At 37.1% G+C, this 18,157-nt stretch overlaps 1 protein-coding gene across 5 annotated transcripts in view; it reads right to left on the reverse strand.

Annotated features, from left to right (window-relative positions):
* STX17 (syntaxin 17) overlaps positions 1–18,157 on the reverse strand; it is a 37,768-nt gene that overhangs the window by 14,119 nt on the left and 5,492 nt on the right. For 3 of the 5 annotated variants that reach the window (XM_040588898.1, XM_040588896.1, XM_040588895.1), the window contains 2 exons: positions 14,687–14,868; positions 6,641–6,706 (listed from right to left, as the gene is read on the reverse strand). In XM_040588898.1, coding sequence (XP_040444832.1) covers positions 6,641–6,706; positions 14,687–14,809 — 189 coding nt within the window. In that variant the 5' untranslated portion in view covers positions 14,810–14,868. Of the gene's footprint in view, positions 1–6,640; positions 6,707–14,686; positions 14,869–15,962; positions 16,232–17,875; positions 17,896–18,157 lie in introns of those variants that run through there. The other 2 variants (XM_040588899.1, XM_040588897.1) reach the window with 2 other exon arrangements.

Genomic DNA, 18,157 nt, shown 5'->3' on the forward strand with positions numbered 1-18,157 from the left:
TTATCCTGTCTTTGGCCATAATGGAGACAAAAAATGACAAGTCAAACAAAACCATGTTGTGAAACAGCAATGATCGTGAGTTTGGGATAAGCTAATAATACTTCCAAAGCAGTTTCTTTAAAATAAAGAACAACAGAAAAATTCTCAGTTGAAACAGAGTTAAAATATAGCTCTGCTAGCGATTTGTACCACTACAGCTGGGGCAAATTATGAGTATGGCCAACGCACAAGTATAATGAGGACGGTTACTCTGCAGAGTTGGTCACTCAACCATTCACCTTGCTGCTGCAGTTTTCAAAAATTCTGAACAGAAGCTTCAAGAGATACGAACTACTCACCCTAAGGAATGACTAAATCAGATCCTCACCTTCACTGTTCATTATTACCTCGCTGATCAAAGAAAAGTATTTGTGAGAAAGAAGATGGAGGAATCAGATTATGACATTCACCTATTCAGTGAAATTTAATTTTAGTAACTCTTCCTTTGTGGTTTTGGAGAGAGGACTCTTGTTCCATTCACTGTCAATTAAACAGAAGCTAAATGGATCCAGCCTAGCAAGAAAGCTGAGCCCTGCTGAGAGGAGACACATCTTAGCAGCTCACCAGGGTGTAACATGATAAATGTTATGGATATGCAAATGGCTGTGACTTCTTTTCACAAGCATTTAATGGGACAGAGTTTAATTTCTGGGCAGAGCATAAAAGTATATCACCCTCTTCCCAACTGTTTCCACTTTTAAAACCAAGCTTAGCAAGGGGGGCAATACAAAATTCTATTTTCATTTATGGGAACTCCTGAGTTTTGGACTCATCAAATTCAGCCCAAAAGACACAGAATTTTTATTTATAATATTCGCAGTTTGTGTCTATTAACTTCCAAAGCCAAATAAGACTGTTTCATACGGCTTTCTCACAAAAACTAGGAAAACAAAGCTAGCAAACCCCACAGGAAGTCATACCTCCAAAGCATGATCTGTTGTCCCCGTTTTATTTCTGACAGTTGTTTATCTAATCTGGTCTTAAAAGGACTTCTTTATGAAAAACTACAACCTCCTTGATACTGTGCTGCAAGAATTCATTACCCTAATTGCTGCAGCATTTTCCTCATCTCTAACAGAAATCTCTTGCCTCAGTTTAAACCAGATATTTCTTACCCTCTCTGTTCAAAACAGAGAAAGACAAGCCCTGTCCTCTTTGCAACCATCCTTTCCATGTTGCAAACAGCATGCCACTGCCAGCTGTTCTTTGGGCAAAATCACAGATTTGTCAGTCTTTCCAAATAAGTCTCATTTTCTCGACTTCTGACCCTTTTCATTGCTCTCCCTGAATACTCCCTAATCAGTCCATAGCTTCCTTAAATGTGTGGTGCCCAAACTGGACAAACTATTCTACCTGGGATCCTACTACTGCTGACCAAAGAGATTGCATGAGAGACCACACTGACTACTCTCCTGTTTATACATCCCACTACGTTATTTGACACTTTTTTATCACTACAACACAGCTGGTTCACTTTTAGTCTGTGTCCCTCAAGTCCTCTTCTGCAAAAGTGCTGCCCCAACACAGCTTCCCATGCTGGATCTATACAGCTGACTATTGTTCTTGTCCTCACCCAAAAACATACTGATTTTTCAAGTCTTTTCTCAACATCATTATGACTTCTAATTCTGCTCTCTCCACCAGAATCCCTTAAGTCTCTCTCAGCTTTATGCTGTTTGCAAATTTTACTGTATAATGAACATTACATATTACTATATAATGAACATCAGTATGTTACATAGCTATTATACGGTGCCTTCATCCCTAGGTCTCAAAGGACTTTACTGGAGTAATGTTCACTGTTGTTGAGCAGATGCAGAACTGAGGTAGGGACACAATGTCTGAACCCAATTTTCTAAAGTGTCCACAAATTTGGAGGTACATCTGGAAGATCCACCAGGATGGTGGATTCACTATATTATGTGAATAAACATAATGGATTTTCATCAGAAAAGTAAATGATAAGTGGCATGGTTTTCACAAGCACTGTGAAAAACCTGCTGAATCCATCAACACATCCAAAATGGAAACAAACAGAGAAGTCATACATAATGAAGTTGCACTGCTTTTCCATTCTTTTCAAAATCCTTACAAACACATTCAGTAAAAAATAAAGAATAAATTATAAATTTCTATCAGAAAGTAACATAGAAAAGGAGACAAATGAGCCAAAGGAGGGATTAATTTAACTAGTTTTTTAATCACTGTTGCCGGACATTACTGTACACATCTGTCCATTAAGCTTACCTTATTACTCAGCACTGTTTTAAATAATGAAGAGAAGGAATTATTGTAAGTATTCTTTTTTTATCTTTAAAATCACAAAATATCTTCCCATATTCTGTTCTTCCTAAGTGGTTTATGAATGTTACCTCCTCTACAGATGTCTGGACATATGCAAAAAAAATGGTAAGACTCCCTGAGGAATTCAGAAGCCTTAACAGCAATTTCCAGCAAACCAGTAAACCTTACACAAAAGAGTAAAAATTCTTCATTTTTTTCCAGTATTGGTTTTTCAGAGCAGTAGTTTTTCTTCACTAATAGTGACAGCTGAATTTTCAAAGTAATGTAACTTGATGAAAAATAGATGTTGTGTTTCCACAGGGTAACTGTAGGCTGCCTTAAAATACCACCACTTCACACTCCAATACTTAACGCCCGTGAACATCACTATCAATGTTATACCAGCAACACCTGTCTCTTGTGTGCAACCAGCTTCATTACAATTGAGAAAAAGTAACAGATGACAACAAAGAAATAATGGAATCCCTACTCAGCTGCAGGCAAATGCATATAGCAACCTGCAGTAGCATGCCATGGCAGAGAGCTTGGGCTGCGCTGCCACAGCATGCCGTTAAGAACATGTAACACCACAAGGAAAAGAGGTAGTAACAAAGAGCATAAAGGAACCTCAGTGCTTCAGTGCTGACCCAGTGTGAGGTCCTTGGGCACCAGGATAAACACTAGGTCTGCGTGGCTCCACCCTGTACAAATGTCAAAGGGCCGAGATGGGACCAAAACCCTTGAAAAGGCAGCAGGGACTTGAGCTGTGAGATTATTTGCATGTAACATTCAACATCTCTACCAGTTATGGAAATATCTGAAGGATCTCTAAGGACCCCAGCAACAGCTACCTGAAAATTTGCAGTGTAAGTATCTGCTTCAGCCATGTGTCCCTGGCAAAACCGATGTTCCCGGAGTGCTCAGAAATTCCAGCACTTCACTTACTCCATCCCCATCAGCCTATATACTGCTCCTAACACTACCAGGTAACTGAATCACGGCGGCCATGCCATTATCACACTCCATCTCCGCCACCGTTGTTCTCTTTTTCTTCTTCTAATACTATCATTACATGTAGCGTCATATACATTTTCCAGCAGTTTACACTTCAAACTCTTTATGTTTACATGGATGGCACAGGTTCTCTTCTGTGCAACATATCAGTCCCCTTTTCTCTTTATCTTCTGGCACCCATGCATTAAACACTGTCAACTCTCCCTCCATTCTGCATGTTGTCTTTTTAAATTACGAAGTAAATACCGCCTCCAAACCCACCACCTTAAAGCCTCTCGAACATAAACAGGACCTCTAAGAAAGTATTGCAGTAGCTTAGCTGTGCAAATGTAAAGTTGCCTTCACTTATCTTCTCTGGACTTTGTTGAAAGTAGTGTAATAAAGGATATATGTTACAAATTTCTTGGCATAGGTAAAAGAAACTCTGAGTTTAAGGATATATTTACCATACGGATGGCCACAGGCTGTAATAGTGAGCTGATTTTATATGACCCTTCACTGATACCATAATCTCCAGCAGCGATAAACTCTACCCTGCTTCTCATGCTCTCCCAGTGTATTTGCATAGCATTCCAGAAAGATACTTGATTTCAAGACTGCATAATTTTAAAGGTGGTACAGAAGACATGAGCCATACAAGTAAGCTTTGAAGAGTTACGCAAAAGAGAGCTGACTGAAAACAATCTTTTACTTGTAAACCATTTTCAGTTGAAATGGAAATCATAAAAGTGAAAAAGGAAAAAAAAAATAACATTTTTCAAGTAGCTTTCCAGGTTACAGCAACACAGTGGAGAGACTACATCTGCCTAGGTATGTTTTGCAGAACAGTCTCCTTTTGTGGGCTGAATATAGACTAAAAACAGATCATTCAACCACAGTATTTTTCCTTTTTTTTCTTCAACACCTCTAGTAACTGCAGCATTTTTCTTCCTCTCACTATGAATATGATCAAGGCAGTCCCTAGGTGTTACAACAAAATACTGCCATTTCATTGAAATTGGCTTAAATCTTGCAATAATTAACTCACTGTATGGTACAGTCAGCATATATGCAGGCAAAGCCTAGCAAAACTGCATTATTTATTCAGGTCCTAACATTTTAAGAAGTCCAGGGACGGTCCCTAAAAATGAAAATCTACAAGAGCACATCGGTGTGAATTAATACATGGTATACAAGAGCTATTTTCTCAGTATTTTTGAAAGGGTGTTGTCATGCCCTACACAAAGATTTCCTTCTTCTTTGTTTCTTCACGCTCTTTTTCAGAAGTTTTTAACGTGGTATCCAGTCACCAGAAAGAAGAGGTATATATTTATGCTCATCTATACTTCTATTATAATTTTGACCATCATCAAAACTACAACAGAAGTAATTATTCTGGGTAAACTGAAAAATCAGAAAAACGGCTAATTATGTGCACATGGATTAAATGTAGAGTGGCTGTGCATATATTTGTCTAAAACCTGTGGCAGATGCCTTAGGTCAATATTGACTTAGGGATTCCTAATGTATTTTTACAACATCTAATTTTGAGAGCAAAGTGTGTGCTGCAGAGAACATTTGGTATCACAATAATTAATCTGATTTCTTCGCAAACAAACAGATCACAAGTCCATTGGTAAACATTTAAACAGCTTACAGCAAACACATTCTACATGTCATATAATTTATTATCAAGTACTCCAAACTCCTAACTATTTAATTAAAACAAAGAGCTAGTCTACTCTTCTTCCATGGAACCAGGTACTTATTCTGCTCTCTGGGTATCAGAATGTGGGCCACTTTAATGTATAACTTGTGTCCAGATCTAAAAGCAATAAACATTAAATAAAATGTAAGAAGATTTATTTTGGCTGCAAGTGAAAATGGTAGGGTTTAGGTTCAAGATAAAGACAAGTGTTTCTAGAGACAAATATGAGGGTTTATTACTAAAGCACTTAATGTATTTAAAAACATAATCTTAAACATGATTAATTATTGATAAATTTTGCCTTGCTAAACAAATGATACTGATAATAAAGAGAAGTCCTTCCTACCCCTCAGATGTGAAAATATATTTGAGCACAGACACAAGCAAACGTGCGCTTACTACACCACACCTGTTAGAATACCATTGTTGTAATAGGACGTCCAACTTTGGAAGATTCTTTAAATATTAAGAATAAACCTAAATTCAAATTTCAGAAAGAACTGGTGAAAAATCAAAATAAACATTCAAACCTCCAAATAACAGAAAAATCAAGTAGATTTCATATATAACTTGCCATCTACACTACAAAAGCTCATTAACACCTTCCATTCCTCAAAAAAGATAATAACTCCAGCTCTGCCTACTAATACTGTTGTTCAATCAGGACTAAGTTATTTTTTCTGAGTTTTTTTTTTTCATTTTTAGTCTCTCTAATTTCCCACAGGAGTCAGTAAAGCATTACAACAAACACAGGAATTTACAGTATTAGAAATATGAAATATAGTGGGTTTGGACTATGCTACCCCTGCCAGCAAAGCCTGCTGGTCTAGATGCCACATAGGTCACAAAAGGTTCATTCTAGTAACAAAGTCATGCATGTCACTCCTCTGAACATCTATGAAACCAACACAAGATGCCTTTCCTGCTGGCAAAGATATGTCTGTCCCCAGAATTTTGCCAGTACAGCTTGTATGTTATAACCACTAGCTGCTATATCTGCATCAGCAAACTTTGCAGTGCAGATGTGCTCTTTGCATTTTTCTGTGTTGATAGTCTTTTTTGGCTGTATACTATTTAGCATCTTTTTGGGCTGTATCCTACTTAGCAGTGTGAAGGCTGACGTTTGGCATTAGCTTTTGCATCATTTTCATCACAACATGCATCGTTTTAGAAACAGATGTAAGATTCCCTGCGTGCTGAGCAATGGGTGACTTACTATGCATGAGGTCACTGAGATGATGCCATGCTGACAAATGGGTCTGGTATTTCCTCTTTTGATGACATAATGCATCTAACAAGAGATGTGCACACCAAACTAGTAGTCCAGATGTTCTGTGTTTGGTCTGAAACCACACTTTAAGATAAACAGCATCCCATACTGCAATTCCCGTCTTCTAATTTAGTAACATAAGAGGATAGTTTGCAAAAGAACAGTCTCCAAACTTTTGTTCGTTCAAGAATCCTGACACATTTCTGACTGTAGTTGCCTCATAGGACACAATTAGGAAATCCTTACCTTTTAAACGAAGTAAAGCAATACCATGTACTTCTTAAACCCACCTGTCAAATATATCTAATTTAATTCCATTAGTATCACAGTCATTTTAATATCCTTACCTGAACTGTTCGTCCTGCGTTAATGTGCTCTTCGTGCAATCTGTCCCAGAGCCTGCATCTCTGATACTAAAATAAAGGAAAAATACTCCACATAATTGCTATTTTTACCAACTGGCTATGCAGAAAAAACAAGCCTTCAGTAAATAATCACTTTAATTTTCCAAAATTGGCAGTAAAAAAGCTGAGCTGATCCACGGGCATTTCCACTGCAAAATTAAGAGAGGTAAATGGCAATGTATTTTGTGAATACTTTGTACAATGTATTTTACTGAATCACAGATAACTAGGGTTTCACCATCAGTTTCTAAAAATAAAGAGATCTTGTAGCATCCCGATACTACTGTGGCATAAATCCATTGGTGGTCAGAAAAATGAAGTGCAAAAGGAAAGGAACATGGGATAAGCAGTACTGGTCATATAGGACAACAAGGTATCTGACATTATTTACAAAGAAAATTGCATTCATTACACAGCACTGCTGCCTACATTTACACTTACCATTTCTATGTGGTTACAAACACACCTACAAGAACTATCAGAGCAGACCTGGAACCTGCATGAGGCTCCACTAACTTCAGTGCATACAGCACTTTCCACAGGACAGAGTGATTATTCCATTAGCAGACAGCAAGTTTTGCAAAAGAACTGCTTATCACCACATATAAACCTTTTCATCATTAAAATCAAACAATCCCTGCCATTGGCAGTTGACATAAATAATATAGAGACATTATCATGAAAAAGTGTGGTAAAACAATAGAAGCAGAAACTGTGATTCCTGGAATATGTGCTGAAACCATCAAATAATGCATTTACAATACTAGACAGTAAAAGAACATGCTTTTAAATAGTTTAAAGTACAAGACAAAATGTTTACTATGATTTGTGAGGTATTTTTATGTAAAGTTTAATTCCCCAATTTCTTAACATGCTTTGGTACCAATAAAAAACCTTTATCTACAGCCAACATCTTTCCTTAATTCTTTTCATCATTTTAGAAGCCACAGCAATAAGGATCACAAATTACTCAGCTTCCTAAAGTACAACAAAAAATCAGAAGTTACTTCTTATTTTCAGAGAAAAAAGTTCTTTCATGTTAGGATTTTGTAGTGCTATTGAAGAGAAAAGGTTTAGTGTTCCAATTAAGTCAGATTGAAGTGATTTTTCTAGGAAACTAGCAACTTCCACACAAATTGTTATGCCATTAAAATTACTTCTATTGTCTATTAAAATAAAATGGACCAAAAAATCTGTATCAACAGTGTATCTTCCAATTCAGTCATCCCTGAAAGAGTACTGAAACAGGAAGTTCTGAGGGTGGAACAGAAGGGGGCTGGTGAAAAATTACTTTTTCAATTTCAACTGACTGTAATACACTGTCCACATATCAAATTTTAAAAAATCCTGTTTTCCAGCTAAGGACAACAAGAAGAATTCCTCAGGAAACCTTTATTGCTCTTTATAATTTCTACAAGAAACGCTCCACAGATTTATCTGTTTTATATATTTAGAAGTTTTATTACTTTGCTTCAAAATTCCTAGTATGCTGATGATGACTCCAAAGAATCCAATGACTTAATACACCCAGAGTAATGATATTCACATGGTCAGATAATTCATCCTTGTTGACCTCTCTCTGTCATCCAGCACAAAGTGGGCTGGACTCCTGGGTAACATTCACTCTGTGGGACCCAACAATAGCAAACCTTGAGAAAGGCTAGTATTGACATTATTTACCATTAACAAACACATGTAAAACTAAGGGAGTTCCACGAAGTAAAACATCAATGGAATCCTAACCTGTTACAGCAGATCCAGAGGAGGGCCAAAAAAAAAATAGGTTGGAGGGGTGGAACACCTGTGAAGACAGGCTGAGAGCTGGGCTTGTTCAGCCTGGAGAAGAGAAGGCTCCGGACCTGACTGCAGCCTTTCAATATATAAAGAAGGCTTAGAAGAGACTTTTTACTAAGGCCTGTAGTGACAGGACAAGGGGTAATGCTTTTAAACTGAGAGAGGCTAATTTTAGCTCAGACATAATAAAAATTTTTACAATGAGGGTGGTGAGGCATTGGACCCGGTTGCCCAGAGAAGTTCTGGATGCCCCATCACTGGAAGTGTTCAGGGTCAGGCTCGATGGGGCTTTGAGCAACCTGATCTAGTGGAAGACATCCCTGCCCATCACAGGGGGGTTGGATTAGATGGTCTTTAAAGTTCCCTTACAACCCAAATCACTCTGTGGTTCCATGATTCCGTGATATTTAATAACTGTGCTATAGCCAAATAGTTTGTATTTCACATCAGAAATATAAAACATAAGACATTAAGACACTCAATCTCTTTTCCTCTTTGTCCCATTCTCTTTGAGAAGCTCTCTTTAGAAAGAAACCTTCATGCTTATGCTTTGGATCACTTCCATTTCTCCTTGAAAATATCCAGTTGACATGGAGAAAACTCAAAGGTTTTCGTAATATCCTCTGCATTGATTTTTACAGTAGGTAGTACTCACCCACATTTCTAAAAGCTCTACAATAGATGTCTTACACAAATTTATACCTTCTGATTAAGACTGCCATAAGACTCAGGTATCTTAATTTCTCATTTTGTACCACCTTCATGTATCTTCCCACCACAACAACAGTCCCCAGTCAAAGGTAAAAAGTGTTTCGCACAGCATCCTTCAAATTTGGCACAGTCACAGGAAATTAAATCAAAACTGAAAGCAACAGTAAAAAGGACATCATGACTTAGAGCAGATTTCTTGGTTTTAAGGATCTTTGCATATCACCAACAAAGTTTAGGGCACCACGCAAAAATCTCCACCTTCCTGCAATACCATGACAATTGCTTTTATCTAACAGAAGCTAACAGAAACTTGTAACTCTTTTTGATAAACATGCATTTTATTTCCTTTTATGGAGTGAAAAGCCGTCCAATCCATGGAATGTACTTTAGGAAACTACAACTCTTTGGGGAAAACACGGAACTAAACTAAAACAGGTACAGGGAACCGATTTCTTAAGGATGCAATTTTTAAGTCTTCAGAAACTGTCATATGGGAAGTCGGGACACTCAAATAGTTGAGAAGCAATGATGATGGACTTATGGTAGCCACTTCCTCTGAAAAGGTGTACTCAAGGTCAAATTTCATTATATGTTGATTTTATAGTTTCTTCAAACAGTGATTTAGTAGATTAATTGTTTGGACTATCTCTGGAACCGAAGGTTTAAATCAATATTCATGAAACGAGGTTAGAGATATTGGCTTCATCATAAGTAAATAATGTTGCTGCTCTAAGCAATTTGACGTAATTAGTGATTTTTGCTTAAAAGTAGCCTGTAAAATAAACAGGATCAGATTCTACAAAATTATCCTTTTACCTCTAGGGATGTTTGGTTTACATGGCTGAAAGTTAATTTTACAAAAAGTATTTTAGAGAAAACCATTTAAACTGCTGATGCTGACAGCTTATAAAAGTTCTGTAACACATTCGTTATGGCTAAAATGCATGTAAAAGATACAAAATGCAAACTATCATGGAAGTAATTCAACCAAACTAGTTGCTAGTGTTCTGATAATCTAAAACTATCTAGTGACAGATTTTAAATTCCGAAAATTTTTATTCTCACCTTCTCATAAATCTATCAATAGAGTAAATTTTGGAGTATTTATAGTTCTTACAGTCAGAAAAGTATTTTAAAAAAAAGATAAACTTTCAAAATTAAAGAACATTACACCAAGTGTGGACTTTTTAAAGAATCTGGCATTTATGAACTATTTTTATACTCAGATGTATTACTTCTCATAAATGTTTGTGTCATATTTTTTATAATAACAAAGAAGTTCTGAAGTTTTCAGTACTGCTAAATACCTTCTGGCATAGTTACCAATTGATTATTTAAATAATTTATCCATAGTTACTTGTTTCTAATAATTTGATTAATTACTAACTCAAATATCAAATCTGCCAGGTTTTATACTGTCTGAGGACACAGAAATTTTTAACAGTGTTCTGAAATCAGAAAGACAAATCTATACTAAACATTGCTACCACTTCTTGCTTTCATAAAAGTGTTGTTCTAGAGTAAGTGCTGTTAACAATTATGTTTACAATTATTTAAGGATTTTTCTGGTATACAATTTTTATTATGTTGACTGAAAAGATCATTCACAATGATACTACCTACAACCTGAAAATCTCAAGGACTGTCCAAACCAGATACTTCTAGATTGCATCAGATTTTTAACAGTTAAAATATAAAATTCAACTACTCAATCAAGCATCTTGGCATTTTAGTGTGGTCATTGAATGCCATTACCTATAATTAAACTCTGGCTAAGCATGAGTCTCCAACCATGCTTTGAACAAAGTGCTAGATCAGAACTAAACTAACGACCCATTTTATCCCAAATGCTAATATTTTCTGCATTTTCTTCCAGACACAGAAAACTGTTTTTGCAACAATCTCCCTTCTGTCTGCAAAACAGGAATGCCTGACGCAGATGAGTTGCTGGACCAGTAAAGACGTGGGTGGATTGAGTGGAACGTATTTCACCCCTTCCCTGAACCATGGTAACATTAACTGGCTAGATACAGTGTAATTATTCTTTCTCTAAATAGATAAAATATTTTCAGCAGGATCAACCAGTAACTGCCCATAGCTCCTCACTAACCAGGTTCTGCAAAACACAGCAATTCCCAAGATCATCTCTCACACTGTTAAGTACTACACATCACTGATCATGTCCCTGTTCCTCACTGCAGCACCCAATGTCCTGAAGCTTCTTGATAGGGTATGTATATACCCTAACTGAGGGAGCTTTTACGGATACGAACAATACTTAGCAAAGAATCTATTTAGCTGTGTAAAGTAGTCGTCTTACAAAAAAAAAAAATAAAAAGCAAGTAGCATAAGTTATGTCCATCCCTTCCATTGTCTCTTGCTATTACTACCTTACACATATCAAAAGCTTATCTTTATTTTCAAAGTGTACCAAAACCATTTGTGTACTGCTAGTGTGCCCTGCTAATCATTCTCCATTCTGTAGTGGCAGGTCAGCTCCCCGCTCCCATCAACAGGCTACCTTCTTCCAGTGACCACCTGTGGTTTTCCTTTCAGGCAAAACTGTAGCTTTTATGCTACCCTTTTGTGGGTATTTATTGACTACATCCCTTCGTTCCTGGATGCCTTCCTCAAGACTCTGAAGAAAGGTATGTCTTGCTGCTCCACACTCATTGATGCTGTTGGTATTAACTGGAGTGCTGCCCCAAGGATATAATTTTTAACGTAATGTTAACATAAGCCAGCTACAGACCCAAAACTCTACCTCTCTGCAACCAAGAAATCCCTCTTGCTGTATTATGACAAATGCATGTTGCTTCCACAAGCAGTAGTGCAACTTCTGGTTAGAGAAAGAAGGGAACAACCTGGCTACCAAGACTGTCTCTGTTTCAATGGAACAACTTGCATGGAAAAGCTGTTATGATGTTACTTTCCTCAAGCACCTCCAAATCCACTAGTTGCCTTTAGCTAGCTCTGTGGTCACTGCTAGGTACGGGCCATGCATGTACAGTGTACATCTGTCCAGGGCAAGTTAACAGTTGAGGCTCCTTGTTCCCCCATCATCTCACTCAAAAGCAAGCTAACACTGACTCCTCTGTACTCTGGCTGCAGTGCAAAGTAACTCAATTCTTTGTGGGAGAAGCTAGAGAACAGAAAGCCACTCCTAGCCACTACAGACAGGGCTGCTCCAAACTGGCTGGTTCCAAGGCAAAAAACCTGCTGAATCAGCTGGCATCTAGGTAAAGAAATTAATTATACAAATACGGAATAACACAGAGTAAACAACATGCTGTAACTGAAAAAAATAGGTCATCTCATTCAGAAGGTATCGCTTCTGGCAAATATTATACCAATACACTTTTCAGTTTGTGAATATTGCAGTTCATATCCTTTCTGTATCCTTATTACACCTTTATCAGGAAAAAGTCAAATTATTACCTCCCACCATTAGTCCCAGCAGCCCCAGGTCTTCCTCAATCACAGTTTTTCTCTTGTTCCGTGGTCAGCCACCATTTCTGCACTTTCACCAGCCATCTCAGGCAATTCTTCAGAAGTTCCCCCCACCCAATTCTTTATCCTTTATTTACATGAGCCAGGAAGTTTCCTTTTGCACACAAGTAAGGGAAAGTAAGAAGATGAGACAGAGGCAACACAGAAAATCATCTCTGTTTTCATTCTCAGATTCAGGACCAATCAAATTAGCAACTCCAGGAATAAGTTCTGCTAATTTCTAAGCACAGGAGCATGCCTTTAGCATTGGGTAATCTTTAGTAAACTTCAGGTGGTGAAGTTCTACCAGTATCTACTAAATACCTGCAAACCACTTTTTTTTCAGAATTGTACATCTTGGTCAAAACCCAGCAGATTTTAGAGGCACAGCAAAATGTACAGTCTGAACAAAGACCACCCCACAAAAATATCTAAGTGTTTCAACACATCACTACTTTGGAAAGAAATTATCACCACACTATCAATCACTTACTACCATTTAAACTAATCATTTGTTATTAAAAGAAATTACTATCACTTTAACAACATATTTCTTGACTATGTTCTCAGAAACAAATACATGGACTTATTTTCCTTTCTACCCCATCACCAAACTATTTGTGGCAGAAACCAGGCATGGAAAATTTCACCCAAAAGGTTACCCACTTGGTAAAGTGACAGTAAAGTTATGGTAAAAGTTGTGAACAAATGACAACAGCAAAATGCAAAACAGTTTCAACAATACATTATACATACCCTTCAGATCATACCTTTCAGGAAATCAAAATCATGTTCACCTATTTTTTCCCAACTGCTTCATTCCTTCCCAAGGCATTAAAAAATGTCCATATACACTTGATTTTATGCACCATGAATAAGCCTAGTCAAATTAATATGATGTACACTTTTTCAGAAATGTGCAGAACTACAGACACCGTCACTGAATTCTCTGTGGTGGTAAGTATAGTCTTTTCCAAACAAATGCCTTGTATGGTCATTTCAAAACTTCCATCGCAATGTTGATATTATGACTGTGTGTGTTTGAGTCACTCTTCCTTTTTTTATTGGTGTCACCTGTTTTAGTAAATCTCTTACCACCTTCCTCAATAAACCAATTTCTCTGTTTCCACATGCTATATTGGTACTAATAAACACAGATTGAGAATGTTTCAGGTCTGAAACCTGGTTATCCGTGCTGTTAGATTGTTAGAACCATCCTTGGCCATACCAAACACCACTCTCGCATAAAGAGCTCCCGGGAACAGCTAAGGAGTTATAAACACAGAAGAGAGGCTATTCCCCATTAGCAGTGTGCATGCAGCCACCCTGTTTTGCACAATATGAGGATTTAATAATATGGACATAGCCAGTTTCACACCAGACAACTGTCCTGGGCACGTTTATTGTAGCGGTGCAGGCACTGCCACAGTGTATGAAAGAATTCAACTTCTTGGAAGCACATTCAGTTTCACTATCAACTGTGAGTTAATTTCAACAAGAAGCATTATAAACATGCTACAATCCTGATACCATTCAGTTTCACTATCAACTGTGAGCTAATGTCAACAAGAAGCATTATAAACATGCTACAATCCTGATACCATTCTTCTTCTGTTTCCTTAATTCAATCTCTCTATTTCTCTCAACTCAGTTTAAAATATATAAAGAAAAAGATAGACATAAACAGTAAGTTACTCAGAACAGTTGGCAGCAAACCACTGTGACTTAAAAATAAAGAATATTAGGCTGCTTTCCTTACAGTAACTTTTTAACACAAAACAGTAATGTTTCTCACTCTGTAGACTGACCAGTTACTACAAATGTAAAGGCCTTTGTATACACTGAATTATCAGACAACACAACATTTTCACTTTTAGCCAAATTTGAATTAAAGCATTTCATAATCAACCTTTCATTTTAATCTCTATGTAAACTTCCAGTGTGACTGCTTCTATACTGTAAAGAGAACTACATTAGCAAAAAGTGAACACTAACCTTCTCAATATTTATTTGGTGTTTTCTTAACCTTTCCAGATCTGTTGGAATGGCCACTTTGATGAATTTCTGAATGGCAGGTTCAATTCGACGGAGTCTAACTTTTTCGTCATCTTCAGACATCCTAAAAGCAGCTTTCAAGTCAACACTTGTCCAGTATACCTTCACCAAGGTAGAAACCCCTAAAAACCAAAGAATTACAAACTTACAAAAATGTAGTCATCTAGAATCGCTTAAAGCAAAATAAGGTAAATCAGTCTTTCCAATAACCACATCTATTTCAAAATCACAGTGGACCAGCATTAACTACTCAAAATATGGATACCGTATTTGCATTTAAATTTATTGTTTCCATTTATTTTCAGGCTTTGGGGATCGTTTTTCATAGATATAATTTAACATTAACAAAAAAACCCCAACTAATAATTAAGGCAGATGCAAACATGCTTCGCAATATAATGATGAAAGCCTTTGAAAAAACCTTCCAGTTAGATGTCTTGCTTGATCAGCATTCAATTTTTGCCAATTTACATTCTGAATCATCTTAAAAGTTGTAAAACATGTCCGGAAAAAACACCAAAATAAAATCAATTTTGGAAGTCCGTTTCCTAGAAAGAGTAAGAACTCCTGAACGAAGATTTGCACTCCAAATTGCATTTGTCCCCTACTGAAAATGACTAAGGCATCACCAACAACAGGGTTAAACAGTTGCTGAAATTATCTGCAGGACCAGTAGTACATCAGCAGCCTGAATTCTATTCCCTGCATGTGCATAAAACATAACTTTGGAGTTTCACTTCTCTAAAAGAAAGATATGTAGAACTGCATACAATAGAATTTATCTACAGAGTATATGAGTAATATAACGCTGAGTATGCACAAGGGGAAAGAAAAAATTATTGTGAGACAATTTCAGTTTTAATACTGTATAAACAGAGGTTATTTAAGTGAGATTTTCTTTCTGTATACTCCTTTTTTAACAAAAACAAGAAGTTGAACTGCAGACAGCTATGAAAAAGTTTTGTCACAAATGTCAGTAACAAGACAACACGCTAACTTGCTTATAATGAAAGTACCTGTACTATGACAATAATGGCACCAGAAGCCTTCCCCAATTTTCCTCTTCCAGTAACCAAACTAATTTTAAATAATTAAACTAGAATAATCCTCCTGGTACAGATGAGGCACAGCAGAATGTAAGAGGTTAAAAGATTTTCCTGTTTTTCACACAGCCAAACATATTATTAACAGTGAAATCAAACATTATTTTTCTTACATCTAACCAGTGTGAAAGTGCAGAAGGAGTGTGTTGAGGTTTTTCTGAGACCTGTGATTCCTGCAGGCAGAAAGAACTTGAAGGCAGACACCAGTTGACAGCACTGGGTCTTCAACTGAACTGCTCAAAGTTCCGTCACTGCCCTCACTTGTAGGCTGCAGGGAGGGTATGTACAAATCTCCCTCAACTTCACAGGAGCCAAGTGGTAAGCATCTTTCATCAGCCAGTGAGAAAGCTGGAAGTACTTTTGGCAAAGGGAAGCTGAGTTTCTAGAGGAAAACAATCCCAGATTACTCACCTTGTTACAGATCTGCTAATAAGTTAAGATTGATTGACTTTATTTGATTTTATAAAATCATTTTTAATAGAAATATAGAGGGATAAGAAATATATTTGCACAGTAAAAGCTGTTATGAAATCCTTTGTACAGTCCTGTACCAAGGCCAGAAGAATGGGCTAGAATCAGTGTTTAAAACTTGGGTAATAAATTTAGGGTTTGAAAGGGTTTTTTTGTAGTTAACTAGTCTTCCGTATGTAGAAAGTGTATTGAAATGTCAGAATATAGGATTAATGGGAACTGGGGAGAGTCGACTGGAACAGCTTGTAGGTGCCTGCCAAGAAACCGTGAACTTTAGTAAAAGGTAATTCCGGCAGGGGGAGATCACGACCACCGACTCATATACCACCTACCCAAATCATACCCCAGACCCATTTCTGGACCTTTCTAAGCTCTACTGCGCAGAATCGGATATGGGAGGAGAATATGTTAATGATTTACGGGAAATATTATGATTATGCATGAATATTTAATGAATATGTATGAATAAGTTCTATATATGGTGTCTGATTTTGAGACTTGGTGTGCGTTGATCATGAGAGGACTCACTCACGCACCCGGCCGTCAATAAAGAAGTGTCTGCTTATCTACATCACATGGGTGTCGATAAGTTCTTCATTCCGAGATTTCGGTAACAACCTTTTCCAACACAGCTGCAAATAAAACAATGTTGTGTTTTTCTAAAGAAAACAATGCTAACAGAAGACTTCTCCTTTGCCCATCCCACCCAACAAAGAAACTGAAAACTGTGGAAAACAGTATTTACTGAGAGAAGACCAAGTTACAGAAAGTCAGTCTTTAAGGCTTTACAGATACACCTTTTCCTTTTTCAAAACCTCTGAAGGAAATACTGACTTTGCTGTCATCGCTACTTTGCATCATTGCTAAATCATCCCCACTTCAAATTACAGAGACATACTATCAGTCTTACAAATCCTCTTCTAGCCCAAGGCATTTAATATTAATAGTTCTTTGTCCAAATCTTCAAATAAACATGCAGTGGGTAGCCTCAGATTTGGGGGGATGTAAAAAGAACTGTAATTATTCTGTGCTGACTTACTCTTTCTTACCCATTCTAAAAACAGTAGCTTACATGCAAGATGTTAAAAAAACCACCGGTTCCTCTACTACATTTGGTCACTACAGTCCTTAACACTTTCAAAAAAGCCCCTCCTATCTCACAATTGAACTCCATTTTAAGCCTAGATCTGATTTTTTTGCAATGAGCAAAATACAAAAAGCACCATACTCCAAACTGCAGTGCCTCCTCTTCAAACATACATTCAGTTCCCTAACATCTTATACATTAATCCATGAGTTTGAGCTAGAATTAAAATTTGGTTCCTTAAAGATATTTAGTAGCTATGCATGCTCTTCTTTAATACTGAACCATCCTGAAGAAGCAATGACACAAATTCTTCAAACTTACCACACAACGTGAACTCACAGAAACCCACGGCGCATTCTTTGAACAAATACAGCAGAGACTAAACTAAATCCATCATAATTTTGTCCTTAACCTTTAATGACACCTAGAGATTGCTAAAAGCCAAAACTGACAGTTTAGATTACTTACAAACTGGACCACTGTGAAACCGGAGGTAATGTAACCAACAGCCGTGTGTCTTGAGTAGGTAATCAGAATAAGCAACAGTTTTAAATTCAAAGATTTGGCTGCATGCATGGCTCTGAACAGTCACTTTCTTCTCCTTAAAAATTCCCAGACAGTAAATTAGCTTTCACGAAAATGTCTATGAGCCCCTTTAAAGCACTGCTGCCTAAAATTCACTGCACAGTAAGTGTGTGAAACTAAGAAAGAAATATAAAAACTTACATTGTCATCAGGTCTCCTGCTTAA

This window comes from Falco naumanni, chromosome 3 (assembly GCF_017639655.2).
Source record: "Falco naumanni isolate bFalNau1 chromosome 3, bFalNau1.pat, whole genome shotgun sequence".
In the NCBI taxonomy this organism is placed as follows: Eukaryota; Metazoa; Chordata; class Aves; order Falconiformes; family Falconidae; genus Falco; species Falco naumanni.